At 43.8% G+C, this 18333-nt stretch overlaps 1 protein-coding gene and 1 pseudogene across 1 annotated transcript; one reads left to right on the top strand and one right to left on the bottom strand.

Annotated features, from left to right (window-relative positions):
- The first annotated feature begins 649 nt into the window (after positions 1–649).
- Positions 650–2100, top strand: LOC112223308 (C-reactive protein). Its single transcript, XM_024386320.1, has 3 exons — positions 650–757; positions 930–1000; positions 1282–2100. Exons 1-3 carry the CDS (start codon positions 654–656, stop codon positions 1896–1898), a joined length of 792 nt encoding a protein of 263 aa, XP_024242088.1. The 5' UTR covers positions 650–653; the 3' UTR covers positions 1899–2100.
- A 3617-nt stretch (positions 2101–5717) lies between these two features.
- LOC112223265 lies at positions 5718–6492 on the bottom strand (annotated as a pseudogene).
- Positions 6493–18333: the final 11841 nt, after the last annotated feature.

Here is an 18333-nt window from a genome sequence, read left to right on the forward strand (position 1 = left end):
CGTGCACGAAGCGAGGTCCATACAGAAATGGTTTGTCGAGATTGGTGTGGAAGAACTTGACTGGCCTGCATAGAGTCCTGACCTCAACCCATCGAACACCTTTGAGATGAATTGGAACGCAGACTGCGAGCCAGGCCTAATCACCCAACATCACCGCAACCTCACGAATGCTTTTGTGGCGGAATGCTGCAGGGACTTGCTTCCAATGTTCCAACATCTACTGGAAAGACTTCCCAGAAGAGTGGAGGCTGTTACAGCAGCCAAGGGGGGACCAACTCCATAGTAATGCCCATGATTTTGGAATGATATGTTTGACGAGCAGGTGTCCACATACAATTACACTACATGGCCAAAAGTAAGAGTAAAATAAGAGTAATTCGGACATAGCCCTGAAGAAGGCTACTGTCACCATTTTCTGTGTCAGTGGGATTGACAAAGCTTCTAATAGGTTCTAGTTGTTTCTCTGTATAGAGGGTACAGAGTTTGTGTCTCGAGAATATACTGTGTGCAAAGATGAATGACCTGCAGCCTTGATTTGAATGACCCACTTACACTCACTGGTAAAACATGGCAACCAGAGGAGGAGAGTGTATTTATCTGACGCTCTTCACCATTGGTTCATAATAGATCCACCCCTTCCCCTTTAAAAGTCTATGACTTTTACAGTAGAAGAGAAAGACGCGGAAGAGAGCTCGAGTAAAACTGCTATCCTGGACATTTGCTTAATCAAGTCTTTTAAACAAGAAGACATGGAAAGGTAATTTTAATGACTTTACTAAAATATAATAGTTTTTCAATTGATTATGCAGATCGGCAACATTTAGCACTGTTTTTTTTTTTGTGTACAAAGCACTCAGAATGGTTCTTGAAGGCAGGTTTAACAGGCAGCAGATGTCATACTTTCAGTACCATTTGTTCTCTTTTTACAGTGTACTAAAGTGGATGGAGAAGCTGCTGGTTCTGCTGTTTCTGATCTATGGTTGTTATGCTGAACATCAAGGTGAATGATCTCTCAAGTTTTCACTTGTAATTTTAACCATGTAGTAGATCTGGCCCTACATGGACTTAACTGTGCAAATATTTGCTGTCACTGAGTGTCCGCAACTTCTCTTCCGATCATGTTGCATTGCAAATATTGTTAAATTAATCTGTAGTGAAATAACTTTAAAAAAAGCTCTATATTTTCATCATACTGGACATCAAGACATACTAGGTCAAGTTGATTTCTGTTACATTTCTGTTGGTGAGCTTTTCTCCTTCTCTCATTTTTAACCCATACAGATCTCTCAGGGAAAAAGTTCATCATCCCAGTCGAGACAAGCAACTCGTTTGTAAAACTCTCTGGCAACATCTCAAAGCCTGTTACTGCTATGACCATGTGTCAGAGGTTCTTCACTGAGGAACACCGAGACCAGTCCCTTTTTTCTCTAGCAACCCCCTCTGATCCCAAAGATATCAATCTGTGTATGCAATCAAAGGGTGGGTATAAACTGAATATCAGAGGAAATTCTGTTACTATCAGCGGTTTGCCAGAAAATAGAAATGCATGGATCTCTTTTTGTGGCACCTGGGACTCTAAAACGGGTCTCACCCAAATGTGGGCGAATGGGAGACGAAGTGCATCGAAGATTCTTAAGCCAAATGGCCCTATAAATGGAAAACCAAGTATAATCTTAGGTCAAAACCAAGGCAGTTATGGTGGAAGTTTTGTAGCATCACAATCCTTTGTGGGGGATGTTACTGATGTACACTTCTGGGACAGTGTCATCTCTCCTTGCCAAATCAAATTGTATATGCAAGGGAAAAACTTTACTCCAGGAAATATTCTCAACTGGAAAGCATTGGAGTTCACTACTGGGGGAGGGGTGTTCAAGGAGATAAGTGACTATAACTGTTAGTGAACCAAGAGCAATACATTTGTACCAGGTATTGCTAATGTGTTAAAATGTATTATGATTACTGTCATCATCATTTGTATGTTCATAGCAGCTTTCACTTTAAAAGCTCTGTTACGAATCAATATCCCATATTTTTTATGTTCCTGAGTAATCAATTAATAGAAAAGAATAGTGCAATAAAGTTTCAATAATTTCTGATAAATGTTTGTCTGTCTTTCATTTAGCGTTTGTATACAGATGACTTTTGAAATAGTGTAAAGTGTTATTTTCAGAGGAGAATGAAACCGAAAAAGAAAGATGTCTTTATTAAAAATTTTCCAGTGTGTCTGTGTGCACAAGGTCGTTGTGTAAACAGAAGATGAATGACTTTGCTGGCCAATTGCAACTACTAGGCAGAACCACATGCAGCTCTGTATTAACGCTGGAGTTCATGCACCAGCGTGTTGAAACAACTTTCCTGCAACTAAAAACCCACAAGAATAAACCAGCAGATTAGTTGATCTCATGTTACCGTGTCAAGCTTTGATTCCAAACAGCTGCGTCTGGGTTCTCTACTCCCGCTCCTTATAGGCCTATAACTCCTAGTCTGGTAAATGATCTAAAAAAAAAAGGCTTATTGTAAGAATATAGGATTATATTTCATACAAACATGTAATCTTAAATATCAAGATAATTATAATATAATTTGTGTCGTTTATTTTAAATAACTTGATGAGACAATTTGTTCGAAAGCCACCGTCCGCCATATTGGTAGCCTACTCCTCATGTCCCCTATACAGGGGCGCAACTTTGGTTTTAGAAGTGTTTACATGTTTTAATCCAGTCGGCTAAACACCCCAAACAGCCTACCCGACCGCTCGGTGGCGTCTGCATGGTCATAAAGCACACCGTTTCCTTGTTTTGTATCACATTCCATTGATTAAACTGAGCAGGACAATTTCAGAATGTGGGTGGAGCCCCACCATCCCCAGTGAAAGTTGCACCCCTGCAACTGTACTCTGAGTGTACAAAACATTAGGAACACCTGCTCTTTCCATGACATGGATAGACTGACCAGGTGAAAGCTATGGTCCCTTATTGATGTTATCTGTTAAATCCACTTCAATCAGTGTAGCTGAAGGGGAGGAGACAGGTTAAAGAAGGATATTATAGCCTTGAGACAATTTAGACATGGATAGTAGCTGCCCGGTTCCCATGTGTATCAAGAAAGGTCCACCACCCAAAGGACATCCAGCCAGCTTGACAAAACTGTAGGAAGCATTGAAGTCAACATGGGCCAGCATCCCTGTCGAACGCTTTAGTCAGCTTGCAGATCCATAACCCCACCCCGAAATGAGGCCGTTCTGAGTGCTAAACGGGGCGCAACTCAGTATTAGGAAGGTGTTCCTAATGTTTTGTACACTCAGTGTATATCTGTGCAATAAGTAGCGTAACATAAAACCTGAAATCATGGCCAATGTTTCGCCTGTTGTGACCGAACATGTTTTCAAGTGTCCTTGACAAAAGTCAAACTACTGCATGGGTCTGCTCATCTTTTGCGCACATGCATGTGCTTTGCGCAAATAAGTTTTCCTCAAATATTACAAATTTATTACATAGCCTACGTGTTATTCCTTTATTACTGTACATAGTCAATTGTCAAAAATGCAGAATGATATTTGACAAAGGACTAATAAGAAAGAGTACTTGAAAAAGGACTGGCCAGGTGGTAACCTTCACTGTGAAGTGTGCTAGGCATCCCAACATTTGCGCTGCTTGCTTGCACTAATTGACTTTCCATTATGGATTTTTTTTTAAACTTTGAAATGTACAACTATTACAAAAATGTACAAGAAATATGTATTATTATAATGACCCTCTTTGTCACTATCTGTTACGTTCATTAACACGCATATGACAACCAGTGCCGGTCAGTGCCATTCAAGGTGAGGGAGGACAATTTTTTTTAAATGAGCATAGCCTTATTTCTATTACAGAATATTGGATGACTGTCATTCATATTCCATTCACCCAGTTCAATGTAACAGCAATAGATTTAGGGTACTACATGATACACACATTTTCCCTATACCCATCATGAGGTTCAATGGAAGCATATGAATGAAAGTTTACAATGTCGGTACGCACAGGTTGAGAGACAAATTTGAGGACACAGACAGTGACACATGCACACATTCAATACCGCCTTGCACACTCTTGCCTGCATCTAGCTGATATAGGATGTAATCATTAGTCCAACAGTTACAGACCAGAGTTTCTATTGGACAAATTCATGTTTATCCCTGTTTTGTTCAGTTTGCTTCCGTTTAAGAAATGTTTTTCAACAGAAAAGGCGGAATGAATACACCCCTGATCACGTGTGAACACACAGCCAAGTTGTACTCGTTCTCGCATCTTTGCGCTCTCGTCCTCTCCCCCTTTCCCTTCGCTTGTGGAATTCAATGCACAACACATCAGCTGTATGTGACCAGGCTAAAAAACCTTTCCAAGCCACAGCCTACATCGTTGTCACCATATTAGCTAAAGTAACGTCCTAGTCAACATAGCTAATATAACTAATGCGCTAGTAAACCCGCTACAATCATGCATTAACATTAGTGTACAGTCAGTAAGCAGTTACATCGGCGGGCCAGGTGGCAATAAATTAGTAAAAACAAAAGCTTACCAAGCTTACCTTGACTTGGAAGAGTTTCAGGGTTGTGATGGATAGTCATAGCCAGCTAGCTAACATAGCATCCCTCTGCTTGAGCAGGGTGTTTCAGTAGGCCAAACTAGCTAGCTGCATTACTAGCTAAGTAATTGAAACTGAAAGTGAAAAAAAAATGACAATCTCTATATATATTTCTCTCTTGCTTCTCCTTCATTTTGGAGTAAATTAATTCGTTCAAAATTGTTAAATTATTATTTTTCTCTCTCTGAGTCAACTACTCACTACATTTTATGCCCTGCAGTGCTAGCAAGCTGCATTCATTACTACATTCATTTTCTGATCCTTTGATTGGGTGGACAACATGTCAGTTCATGCTGCAAGAGCTCTGATAGGTTGGAGGACGTCCTCGGAAGTTATCATAATTACTGTGTAAGTCTATTGAAGTGAGTGAGAACCATGAGCCTCCTAGGTTTTGCATTGAAGTCAATGTACCCAGAGGAGGATGGAAGCTAGCTGTCCTTCAGCTACTCTACAGAATGCTGTTGAGGCTACTGTAGACCTTTGCAAATTGTGTGCTTTAATCGATTATTTGGTGGCATGATTATATTTAGTATAGTTTTATCTAAAATGGATAACTTTTAAATGTTTTAAATTATACTTTTATGATTTCAGTGAGGAGGATGGTCCTCCCCGTCCTCCTCTGAGGAGCCTCCACTGATGACAACATGGCGCAATCCACTCGACTGCCTTCATCATACAAACCCAAGTCACGTAACCTTATCCAAATACTACTTGGGTGGTGGGATGGCTCACCACTGCCATCTGCTGTATGGTAACTAAACTGCTCCATGGCACTCCATAATGCTTTGGAATATATATATATATATATATATATATATATATATATATATATATATATATATATATATATATATATATATATATATATATATCCTTGACTCTTGAGTTTGCTCGTTCTGATATTTATTAATTTCTTTATTTTTACTTTTTGGATTATGTGTGTATTGTTTTGTGTTACTAGGTATTACTGCACTGTTGGATCTAGAAACACAAGCATTTCGTCGCACCTGCGATAACATCTGCAAATCTGTGCATGCGACCAATAAACTTTGATTTGATTTGCATCAGGGGAATATTACATTTTCTACTTAGAAGAGTGTATTCAGTAAATACTCAGGAACCAAGAAAATCGTATTATAGCATATAATAATGTTGAAACAGCTGAAACAGTTATCACACGCATTGAAAGACAGATAAAAAATCATGCTAGTGCAGGCAACATTATTAAAGTCACTCTTCTCCTTGAACACGTTCCCCTCAGTTATGTACTCTAATGCTTTCCAGTTTAGAATATTTCCAGGAGTGAAGGAATTCCCCTTCACATAAATATCAGATTTGTCAAGGAGGGAGGGAGGACACTATCCCATAAGTGGACATTGGCCAGGTCCCCCACAAAGGACTGTAATCTATGAAAGCACCACCCCATATGTGTATTGCTCTTAACCTAAAATAATACTTGGCTTTCCAATTATAGAAATGTCCGAAGTGACAAACTTCCATGTACTTCACTTCCCATTAATCCAGAGTTGGGTCAGACCAGTGTAAGAGTCCCAGGTCCAGCAGATGGAGTTCCATTCATTCTTATTATCTGGCAACCTCAAGAAATCCAGTCCAGCTTCTTTGATGTGCACTCAGTATGCTCCCCCCACATATGGTTTGAACAACAGCAAATCCTTATCATGACGGGCCTGCCAGTGAGACAATGGACTGGCCTCTGCCAACCTCAGAGAAGAACCGCAAGCACGCGGTCATAGCGGAAATGGGCGTCTGGATTTTAGCAGAGAGTTTCACATGGAATGTGTCGCTCTCCAACAGGAACGAGAACACTGTCCCTGAGAAATTGGAAAGGGTGTGGAATTGATTACAACATGATATCACGTGTCAACATAGCCTGAATTAGAGATCATCAACTAGATTCAGCCTCGGGACGATTTTCTGTTGAGTGTATTGTCAGGGAGCCAAAACTTAATTACAAATCATTTGTAGACTCCAAATTGACTGCAGGAAGCCCAAACATACAGTGCATTTGGAAAGTATTCAGACTCCTTGACTTTTTCCACATTTTGTTATGTTACAGCTTCATTCTAAAATGGATTAAAATGTTTTATCCCGCCTCATCAATCTACACACAATACCTCATAATGACAAACCAAAAACAGGATTTAAGAAGTGTTAGCAAAGTTATTAAAAATAAAAAGCTGAAATATCACATTTACATAAGTATTCAGACCCTTTACTCAGTACTTGGTTGAAGCACCTTTGGCAGCGATTACAGCCTCTAGTCTTCTTGGGTATGACACTACAATCTTGGCATACCTGTATTTTGGGGAGTTTCTCCCATTCTTCTCTGAGATCCTCTCAAGCTCTGTCAGGTTGGATGGGGAGCATCACTGCACAGCTATTTTCAGGTTTCTCCAGATGTTCAATCTGGTTCAAGTCACTCAAGGTTAGAAGGTGAGTGTTCTGGAGCCGGTTTTCATCAAGGATCTCTCATTATTCTGCACCGTTCATCTTTCCCTTGATTCTGACGAGTCTCCCAGTCCCTGCCGCTGAAAAACATCCCCACGGTATGATGCTGCCACCACCATGCTTCACCAAAGGGATGGTACCAGGTTTCCTCCAGAAGTGACGCTTGGCATTCAGGCCAAAGAGTTCAATCTTGGTTTCATCAGACCAGAGAATCTTGTTTCTCATGGTCTGCGAATCTTTCGGTGGCTTTTGGCAAACTCCAAGCGGGCTGTCATGTGACTTTTACTAAGGAATGACTTCTGTCTGGCCACTCTACCATAAATGCCTGATTGGTGGAGTGCTGCAGAGATGGTTGTCCTTCTGAAAGGTTCTTACATCTCCACAGAGGAACTTTGGAACTCCTTCAGAGTGACCACCTCCCTGACCAAGGCCATTCTCCCCTGATTGCTCAGTTTGCGGTCACTGTGTTCTTGGGGACCTTCAATGCTGTAGAAATATGTTGGTGTCCTTCCCCAGATCTCAGAGCGATTCGCTCTCGGACCGTTCAGAGCGACTGTTCAGAGCGCACACTGGACGCTCTGGATGAGGGGTTGATCCGAGCGTTCTGACCTCACAACTGCAGTCAAGAAACCAAGTTAAATGGCTAAAGTTAGCTAGCTTGCTAGCTACTTCCAGATAAAAAGCAGTACTTCCGGCGCCGACAGAGATGGCCGCCTCGCTTCGCGTTCCTAGGAAACTATGCAGTTTTTTGTTTTTTTACGTGTTATTTCTTACACTAGTACCCCAGGTCATCTTAGGTTTCTTTACATACAGCCGACAAGAACTACTGAATATAAGATCAGCGTCAACTCACCATCAGTACGACCAAGAATATGTTTTTCGCGATGCGGATCCTGAGTTCTGCCTTACAACCAGTGTAACCGAGTGGATCACATGCAGCGACCAAAAAAAAAAAAAACGACTCAGAAATAGAGGGAAATGAAGCGGTCTTCTGGTCAGACTCCGGAGACGGGCACATCGTGCACCACTCCCCAGCATTCTTCTTGCCAATGTCCAGTCTCTTGACAACAAGGTTGATGAAATCCGAGCAAGGGTAGCATTCCAGAGGGACATCAGAGACTGTAACGTTCTCTGCTTCACGGAAACATGGCTCACTGGAGAGACGCAATCCGAAGCGGTGCAGCCAGCGGGTTTCTCCACGCATCGCGCCGACAGAAACAAACATCTCTCTGGTAAGAAGACGGGCGGGGGCGTATGCCTTATGGCCAACGTGACATGGTGTGATGAAGGAAACATACAGGAACTCAAATCCTTCTGTTCACCTGATTTAGAATTCCTCACAATCAAATGTAGACCGCATTATCTACCAAGAGAATTCTCTTTGATTATAATCACAGCCGTATATATCCCCCCCAAGCAGACACATCGATGGCTCTGAACGAACTTTATTTAACTCTCTGCAAACTGGAAACGATTTATCCGGGAGGCTGCATTCATTGTAGCTGGGGATTTTAACAAGGCTAATCTGAAAACAAGACTCCCTAAATTTTATCAGCATATTGATTGCGCAACCAGGGGTGGAAAGACCCTGGATCATTGTTACTCTAACTTCCGCGACGCATATAAGGCCCTGCCCCGCCCCCTTTCGGAAAAGCTGACCACGACTCCATTTTGTTGATCCCTGCCTACAGACAGAAACTAAAACAAGAAGCTCCCACGCTGAGGTCTGTCCAACGCTGGTCCGACCAAGCTGACTCCACACTCCAAGACTGCTTCCATCACGTGGACTGGGAGATGTTTCGTATTGCGTCAGACAACAACATTGACGAATACGCTGATACGGTGTGCGAGTTCATTAGAACGTGCGTTGAAGATGTCGTTCCCATAGCAACGATTAAAACATTCCCTAACCAGAAACCGTGGATTGATGGCAGCATTCGTGTGAAACTGAAGGCACGAACCACTGCTTTTAATCAGGGCAAGGTGTCTGGTAACATGACTGAATACAAACAGTGCAGCTATTCCCTCCGCAAGGCTATCAAACAAGCTAAGCGCCAGTACAGAGACAAAGTAGAATCTCAATTCAACGGCTCAGACACAAGAGGTATGTGGCAGGGTCTACAGTCAATCACGGACTACAGGAAGAAACCCAGCCCAGTCACGGACCAGGATGTCTTGCTCCCAGGCAGACTAAATAACTTTTTGCCCGCTTTGAGGACAATACAGTGCCACTGACACGGCCTGCAACGGAATCATGCGGTCTCTCCTTCACTGCAGCCGAAGTGAGTAAGACATTTAAACGTGTTAACCCTCGCAAGGCTGCAGGCCCAGACGGCATCCCCAGCCGCGCCCTCAGAGCATGCGCAGACCAGCTGGCCGGTGTGTTTACGGACATATTCAACCAATCCCTATACCAGTCTGCTGTTCCCACATGCTTCAAGAGGGCCACCATTGTTCCTGTTCCCAAGAAAGCTAAGGTAACTGAGCTAAACGACTACCGCCCCGTAGCACTCACATCCGTCATCATGAAGTGCTTTGAGAGACTAGTCAAGGACCATATCACCTCCACCCTACCTGACACCCTTGACCCACTCCAATTTGCTTACCGCCCAAATAGGTCCACAGACGATGCAATCTCAACCACACTGCACACTGCCCTAACCCATCTGGACAAGAGGAATACCTATGTGAGAATGCTGTTCATCGACTACAGCTCGGCATTCAACACCATAGTACCCTCCAAGCTCGTCATCAAGCTCGAGACCCTGGGTCTCGACCCCGCCCTGTGCAACTGGGTACTGGACTTCCTGACGGGCCGCCCCCAGGTGGTGAGGGTAGGCAACAACATCTCCTCCCCGCTGATCCTCAACACTGGGGCCCCACAAGGGTGCGTTCTGAGCCCCCTCCTGTACTCCCTGTTCACCCACGACTGCGTGGCCACGCACGCCTCCAACTCAATCATCAAGTTTGCGGACGACACAACAGTGGTAGGCTTGATTACCAACAACGACGAGACGGCCTACAGGGAGGAGGTGAGGGCCCTCGGAGTGTGGTGTCAGGAAAATAACCTCACACTCAACGTCAACAAAACAAAACTAAGGAGATGATTGTGGACTTCAGGAAACAGCAGAGGGAACACCCCCATCCACATCGATGGAACAGTAGTGGAGAGGGTAGCAAGTTTTAAGTTCCTCGGCATACACATCACAGACAAACTGAATTGGTCCACTCACACAGACAGCATCGTGAGGAAGGCGCAGCAGCGCCTCTTCAACCTCAGGAGGCTGAAGAAATTCGGCTTGTCACCAAAAGCACTCACAAACTTCTACAGATGCACAATCGAGAGCATCCTGGCGGGCTGTATCACCGCCTGGTATGGCAACTGCACCGCCCTCAACCGTAAGGCTCTCCAGAGGGTAGTGAGGTCTGCACAACGCATCACCGGGGCAAACTACCTGCCCTCCAGGACACCTACACCACCCGATGCTACAGGAAGGCCATAAAGATCATCAAGGACATCAACCACCCGAGCCACTGCCTGTTCACCCCGCTGTCATCCAGAAGGCGAGGTCAGTACAGGTGCATCAAAGCTGGGACCGAGAGACTGAAAAACAGCTTCTATCTCAAGGCCATCAGACTGTTAAACAGCCACCACTAACATTGAGTGGCTACTGCCAACACACTGTCAATGACACTGACTCTACTCCAGCCACTTTAATCATGGGAATTGATGGGAAATTATGTAAATATATCACTAGCCACTTTAAACAATGCTACCTTATATAATGTTACTTACCCTACATTGTTCATCTCATATGCATACGTTGATACTGTACTCTATATCATCGACTGCATCCTTATGTAATACATGTATCACTAGCCACTTTAACTATGCCACTTGGTTTACATACTTATCTCATATGTATATACTGTACTCGATATCATCTACTGTATCTTGCCTATGCTGCTCTGTACCATCACTCATTCATATATCCTTATGTACATATTCTTTATCCCCTTACACTGTGTATAAGACAGTAGTTTTTTTTTTTTGGAATTGTTAGTTAGATTACTTGCTCGTTATTACTGCATTGTCGGAACTAGAAGCACAAGCATTTCGCTACACTCGCATTAACATCTGCTAACCATGTGTATGTGACAAATAAAATTTGATTTGATTTGATTTGATTTGATTTGATACAAGTGAGAGAACACTTCACTCTTACCATTTTACTCACCCTAGCAGAGCTGGGCAGGCTGTTTTCATGTTATCCAGAGGGTTGGTGACTGTAACTGTGCTGCTGGCAAAAATGTAATGACGCTTTTTTGCCAAGGTTACTGACACCGGCCATACCCTCTCCAAGGTGGCATAGCAGTTCAGACGTCTTTTGTCCTCGTCTTGTCGTGTCCTGTATATATATATATATATTTACAACTTTTTTCACATACATTTTATTTTTCATCAACTCATCTTCAAAACACTCTCCTGCAACCCGCCTCACCAATTTATATTTATAAAAAAGTATTATTTACCTCAAATCTGTAATCCTCCAAGAAGCTAGCCAGAAACTCCAAGAAGCTAGCCTGAAACTAGCCAGAAGCTAATCCAGAAGCTAATCAGAAGCTAGTTCAGAAGCTAGTTAGCTTCTTTACTGGCAAATCGTTAGTATTCAGCTAACCACTGTTTGTGGTCATCAGCTATCCTTTAGCTCGAAAATCTATCGCCAGTTCTGTACGGCGCAGCGCGGCTCGGAAAGGAACATACCGGACCAATTTTTCTCTCCATGTCGACTGCTCTCTGGACATTTATACCCGGATCTCACAGCTAGCTAGCTGCTATCCGTGTGACTATCGGCCTTCGTCGATTCCGGAGCAAACATCAATTATTCCGGAGCTAGCCAGCTCCGTCAATCACTCCTGAGTTCTATCAATCACTCCTGGGCTGCAGTCACCTATCCAGACCCGTTTTACTGCCTACGCGGAGCCCCACCGGGCCTTCACAACTGGACTGCCGACGTTATCTACCCGAAGGAGATCCGGCTGGCTCCTCCGTCGCGACGTTACCTGAACGCCCATCTGCGGCCTGCTAACCGTTAGCTGTCTTACCGGCTGCTATCTGAATAGACAATCGGACAATTTATTTATTTTTTATTATTATTATGTTTTCTTCTTGGGCCTTTATAACTATATCTATTGTTTTTATTTTTGTTGTTGGAACCCCACTAATCTACTGACGGAACGCAAGAGGTGACTAACAACAGACCTCCATCCTATGCTAACTTGCTACCGATGGCCTGGCTAGCTGTCTAAATCGCCGTGACCCCCAACCAACCTCTCCACTCACTGGACCCTTTTGATCACTCGACTAAGCATGCCTCTCCTTAATGTCAATATGTCTTGTCCATTGCTGTTCTGGTTAGTGTTTATTGGCTTATTTCACTGTAGAGCCTCTAGTCCTGCTCACTATACCTTATCCAACCTATTAGTTCCACCACCCACACATGCAATGACATCTCCTGGTTTCAATGATGTTTCTAGAGACAATATCTCTCTCTTCATCACTCAATACCTAGGTTTACCTCCACTGTATTCACATACTACCATACCTTTGTCTGTACATTATACCTTGATGCTATTTTACCGCCCCCAGAAACCTCCTTTTACTCTATGTTCCAGACGTTCTAGACGACCAATTCTCATAGCTTTTAGCCGTACCCTTATTCTACTCCTCCTATGTTCCTCTGGCGATGTAGAGGTGAATCCAGGCCCTGCAGTGCCTAGCTCCACTCCTATTCCCCAGGCGCTCTCTTTTGACGACTTCTGTAACCGTAATAGCCTTGGTTTCATGCATGTTAACATTAGAAGCCTCCTCCCTAAGTTTGTTCTATTCACTGCTTTAGCACACTCTGCCAACCCGGATGTTCTAGCTGTGTCTGAATCCTGGCTTAGGAAGACCACCAAAAATTCAGAAATTTTAATTCCAAACTACAACATTTTCAGACAAGATAGAACTGCCAAAGGGGGCGGTGTTGCAATCTACTGCAAAGATAGCCTGCAGAGTTCTGTCCTACTATCCAGGTCTGTACCCAAACAATTTGAACTTCTACTTTTAAAAATCCACCTCTCTAAAAACAAGTCTCTCACCGTTGCCGCCTGCTATAGACCACCCTCTGCCCCCAGCTGTGCTCTGGACACCATATGTGAACTGATTGCCCCCATCTATCTTCAGAGTTCGTGCTGCTAGGCGACCTAAACTGGAACATGCTTAACACCCCAGCCATCCTACAATCTAAACTTGATGCCCTCAATCTCACACAAATTATCAATGAACCTACCAGGTACCTCCCCAAAGCCTTAAACACGGGCACCCTCATAGATATCATCCTAACCAACTTCCCCTCTAAATACACCTCTGCTGTCTTCAACCAAGATCTCAGCGATCACTGCCTCATTGCCTGCATCTGTAATGGGTCAGCGGTCAAACGACCTCCACTCATCACTGTAAAACGCTCCCTGAAACACTTCTGCGAGCAGGCCTTTCTAATCGACCTGGCCGGGGTATCCTGGAAGGATATTGATCTCATCCCGTCAGTAGAGGATGCCTGGATATTTTTTTTAAATGCCTTCCTAACCATCTTAAATAAACATGCCCCATTCAAGAAATTTAGAACCAGGAACAGATATAGCCCTTGGTTCTCCCCAGACCTGACTGCCCTTAACCAACACAAAAACATCCTATGGCGTTCTGCATTAGCATCGAACAGCCCCCGTGATATGCAGCTGTTCAGGGAAGCTAGAAACCATTATACACAGGCAGTTAGAAAAGCCAAGGCTAGCTTTTTCAAGCAGAAATTTGCTTCCTGCAACACAAACTCAAAAAAGTTCTGGGACACTGTAAAGTCCATGGTGAATAAGAACACCTCCTCCCAGCTTCCCACTGCACTGAAGATAGGAAACACTGTCACCACTGATAAATCCACCATAATTGAGAATTTCAATAAGCATTTTTCTACGGCTGGCCATGCTTTCCACCTGGCTACTCCTACCCCGGTCAACAGCACTGCACCCCCAACAGCAACTCGCCCAAGCCTTCCCCATTTCTCCTTCTCCCAAATCCATTCAGCTGATGTTCTGAAAGAGCTGCAAAATCTGGACCCCTACAAATCAGCCGGGCTAGACAATCTGGACCCTTTCTTTCTAAAATTATCTGCCGAAATTGTTGCCACCCCTATTACTAGCCTATTCAACCTCATTTCGTGTCGTCTGAGATTCCCAAAGATTGGAAAGCAGGAAAGAGAGTGGAAACACTCTTGACCCAAACTGCTACAGACCTATATCTATCCTACCGTGCCTTTCTAAGGTCTTCGAAAGCCAAGTCAACAAACAGATTACCGACCATTTCGAATCTCACCATACCTTCTCTGCTATGCAATCTGGTTTCAGAGCTGGTCATGGGTGCACCTCAGCCACGCTCAAGGTCCTAAACGATATTTTAACCGCCATCGATAAGAAACATTACTGTGCAGCCGTATTCATTGATCTGGCCAAGGCTTTCGACTCTGTCAATCACCACATCCTCATCGGCAGACTCAACAGCCTTGGTTTCTCAAATGATTGCCTCACCTGGTTCACCAACTACTTCTCTGATAGAGTTCAGTGTGTCAAATCGGAGGGTCTGCTGTCCGGACCTCTGGCAGTCTCTATGGGGGTGCCACAGGGTTCAATTCTTGGACCGACTCTCTTCTCTGTATACATCAATGAGGTCGCTCTTGCTGCTGGTGAGTCTCTGATCCACCTTTATGCAGACGACACCATTCTGTATACTTCCGGCCCTTCTTTGGACACTGTGTTAACAACCCTCCAGGCAAGCTTCAATGCCATACAACTCTCCTTCCGTGGCCTCCAATTGCTCTTAAATACAAGTAAAACTAAATGCATGCTTTTCAACCGATCGGTACCTGCACCTACGTGCCTGTCCAACATCACTATTCTGGACGGCTCTGACTTAGAATACGTGGACAACTACAAATACTTAGGTGTCTGGTTAGACTGTAAACTCTCCTTCCAGACCCATATCAAACATCTCCAATCCAAAGTTAAATCTAGAATTGGCTTCCTATTTCGCAACAAAGCATCCTTCACTCATGCTGCCAAACATACCCTTGTAAAACTGACCATCCTACCAATCCTCGACTTTGGCGATGTCATTTACAAAATAGCCTCCAATACCCTACTCAACAAATTGGATGCAGTCTATCACAGTGCAATCCGTTTTGTCACCAAAGCCCCATATACTACCCACCATTGCGACCTGCACGCTCTCGTTGGCTGGCCCTCGCTTCATACTCGTCGCCAAACCCACTGGCTCCATGTCATCTACAAGACCCTGCTAGGTAAAGTCCCCCCTTATCTCAGCTCGCTGGTCACCATAGCATCTCCCACCTGTAGCACACGCTCCAGCAGGTATATCTCTCTAGTCACCCCCAAAACCAATTCTTTCTTTGGCCGCCTCTCCTTCCAGTTCTCTGCTGCCAATGACTGGAACGAACTACAAAAATCTCTGAAACTGGAAACACTTATCTCCCTCACTAGCTTTAAGCACCAACTGTCAGAGCAGCTCACAGATTACTGCACCTGTACATAGCCCACCTATAATTTAGCCCAAACAACTACCTCTTTCCCAACTGTATTTAATTTTAATTTATTTATTTATTTTGCTCCTTTGCACCCCATTATTTTTATTTCTACTTTGCACATTCTTCCATTGCAAAACTACCATTCCAGTGTTTTACTTGCTATATTGTATTTACTTTGCCACCATGGCCTTTTTTGCCTTTACCTCCCTTCTCACCTCATTTGCTCACATTGTATATAGACTTGTTTATACTGTATTATTGACTGTATGTTTGTTTTACTCCATGTGTAACTCTGTGTCGTTGTATCTGTCGAACTGCTTTGCTTTATCTTGGCCAGGTCGCAATTGTAAATGAGAACTTGTTCTCAACTTGCCTACCTGGTTAAATAAAGGTAAAATAAATTAAATTAAATTTAAAAAAGATCTGTGCCTCAACACAATCCGGTCTCAAAGCTCTATGGACAATTCCTTCAAACGCATGGCTTTTGCTGACATTCACTGTCAACTGTGGAACCTTATATAGACATGTGTGTGCCTTTCCAAATCATGTCCAAACAATTGAATTGACCAAAAGGTGGACTCCAATCAAGTAGAAACATCTCAAGGATGGTCAATGGAAACAGGATGTACCTAAGCTCAATTTTAAGTCTCATAGCAAAGGGTTTGAATAGTTATGTAAATAAGGTCCTTCTGTTTAAAATGTTTAAAAAATTAGTAAACATTTGGCTGTAACATAAGAAAATATGGAAAAGGTAAAGGGGTCTTTACACATTTAGGCTAGACACATTTAGGCTAGATACATTACTACCGTATAAATATTACAATTCCTAAGGCTATTGACAGGACAAAACACCTGTTATCGCAGTTATAAAATAAAGAATGATAAAAAATAGTGCTTTAGCGGAGACCAGACATTTCTCCTTTCATTTAAAATGGATAATTAAGACGTTCTCTTGGACATGCTTATGCCTATCTGATTTTCTTTCAAATACAAATAGTGCTTCCATGTTCCAGAGAGCTCGGGACTTGTACCAATCTTCACAGGAATTTGTATGCTTTGAAAGGGAAATGAAGTCTGCCAAGTTTATGGAGGGAGGGAGTGGGCTTGGGGTATCCCCAGTCCAAAAGTGCAGTCATATCTATGGTGGTTGTTGGTCAGCTACTCACATATCTCCCACTCATCGCCTGAAGGGTTGAGCTCCCTCTTGTGTTACCTCTGGCAGCGTTTCTTTGCTAAATAACTTTCTCGGGTGTTCGCCTGTTTTATTACTCACGATTCTTTATGACTTAGTTAAATAAAGTTTAAATATATATATATATTTCAATCTCCTTCATGCTTCTCTGGCCATCACGTCAGAAAACTCAAAGAGCTGATGGCCACGAGCGTGCTTGCTATCCATTTGCAAACCAGCTAATAGTGTGCAACTGCAACCCACAATTCGGGCGTTCCCACGTGGGTGGCGTTTTTGTTCCTGCATGAACACCCCTCCCTCAAGCACCCCATTGGTCCTGCATGAATGCCCCCCCTTGAGCACAACATCTTCATGCTTGTGTGACACGTTTGAATGTGGGTCAAAAGGGGAATAAAAGTATTATGTGTTTTTCACCCCCAACCTAATTTCTACCAGAGTCCTCCTTCCTAGCTAGCGGAAGGCAGGGTTGATACTGGTAGACAGTGTGTCCTTCGCTCTTACCTGCCCTCACCATCGTTAACAGAACTGCGGTAAAAGAGTGACCGACAGGCGGGCGTGAAAGACATTGTCTACCGGTCGTCCCTGCCGGTCGTCCCTGCCCCGTGTACTAGCTATAGCTAGCTATTGTTGTCGCCCTCTGCCGATTCTTCTTCTTCTGTGGGGTTTATCGGCAGTTGGAATCCAATATTATTTGCATTACTGCCACCTACTGTACTGGATCGCTCCAGCCTCCCTCCTGTGCCGGAGTCATAGCTTAAAAATGGACCATTGAAAGTATAAAAAGGGGTTCCTGCAGATGCAGGAATGCCCACATGCAGGAACGCCCGATATTGCGGGCGGGGAAATGCGGGAGTGCACCCTGGCACATTTTCTTTTGCAGTGGATTGTTGCCACGTGCCTCTTGCTAGCCTGGGCAGCCGCTAGTGGGCGCTATGGATCTCCACTATCGTCTGTGCTCAGCTGGTAATACACTCATGTCCCCCCCGGCAACCAGGTTGTACATAGAACATCCTCCAAGGCCTCTAGACTAATTAGCCTACGAAAAGAGGGACAATTAGGCCAATGTCATTCCAAAAACAGTCCACTTCATTTGTGATTTAGTTCCTTTTTGTCAAGACCCGTGGTCCGTATTGACCCCGTTCTGTGTCCGGATGTGGAATGCGGACCGCCTATTGAGTATAGCTGTTGTATGCCTGGATTTGATCAGGAAGAGGCATGAGAGGTTAGCCTGGAGTTCCCATTATAACGATGCATTGTCCTAACAGGTTGTTTGTTTCCACAGGCTTCTGAGGCCAAATGGAAGGGGGGGATTGGGAAGTGGGTGGGATGGCTTGGCAGAGGAGCTCCCATTTTGTGTATTCAGGGCCATGTTGATGTTGTTCCTCTTGTTTCAAACAAAGGAGGCCT

The sequence above is a fragment of the Oncorhynchus tshawytscha genome, linkage group LG24, assembly GCF_018296145.1.
Source record: "Oncorhynchus tshawytscha isolate Ot180627B linkage group LG24, Otsh_v2.0, whole genome shotgun sequence".
In the NCBI taxonomy this organism is placed as follows: Eukaryota; Metazoa; Chordata; class Actinopteri; order Salmoniformes; family Salmonidae; genus Oncorhynchus; species Oncorhynchus tshawytscha.

Coding starts and splice junctions, on each gene's coding strand:
- LOC112223308 (XM_024386320.1), top strand. CDS start 654: ATGACTTTTACAGTAGAAGAGAAAGACGCGGAAGAGAGCTCGAGTAAA. Junction 758..929: donor AAACAAGAAGACATGGAAAG/GTAATTTTAATG, acceptor CTCTTTTTACAG/TGTACTAAAGTGGATGGAGA. Junction 1,001..1,281: donor TTGTTATGCTGAACATCAAG/GTGAATGATCTC, acceptor TAACCCATACAG/ATCTCTCAGGGAAAAAGTTC.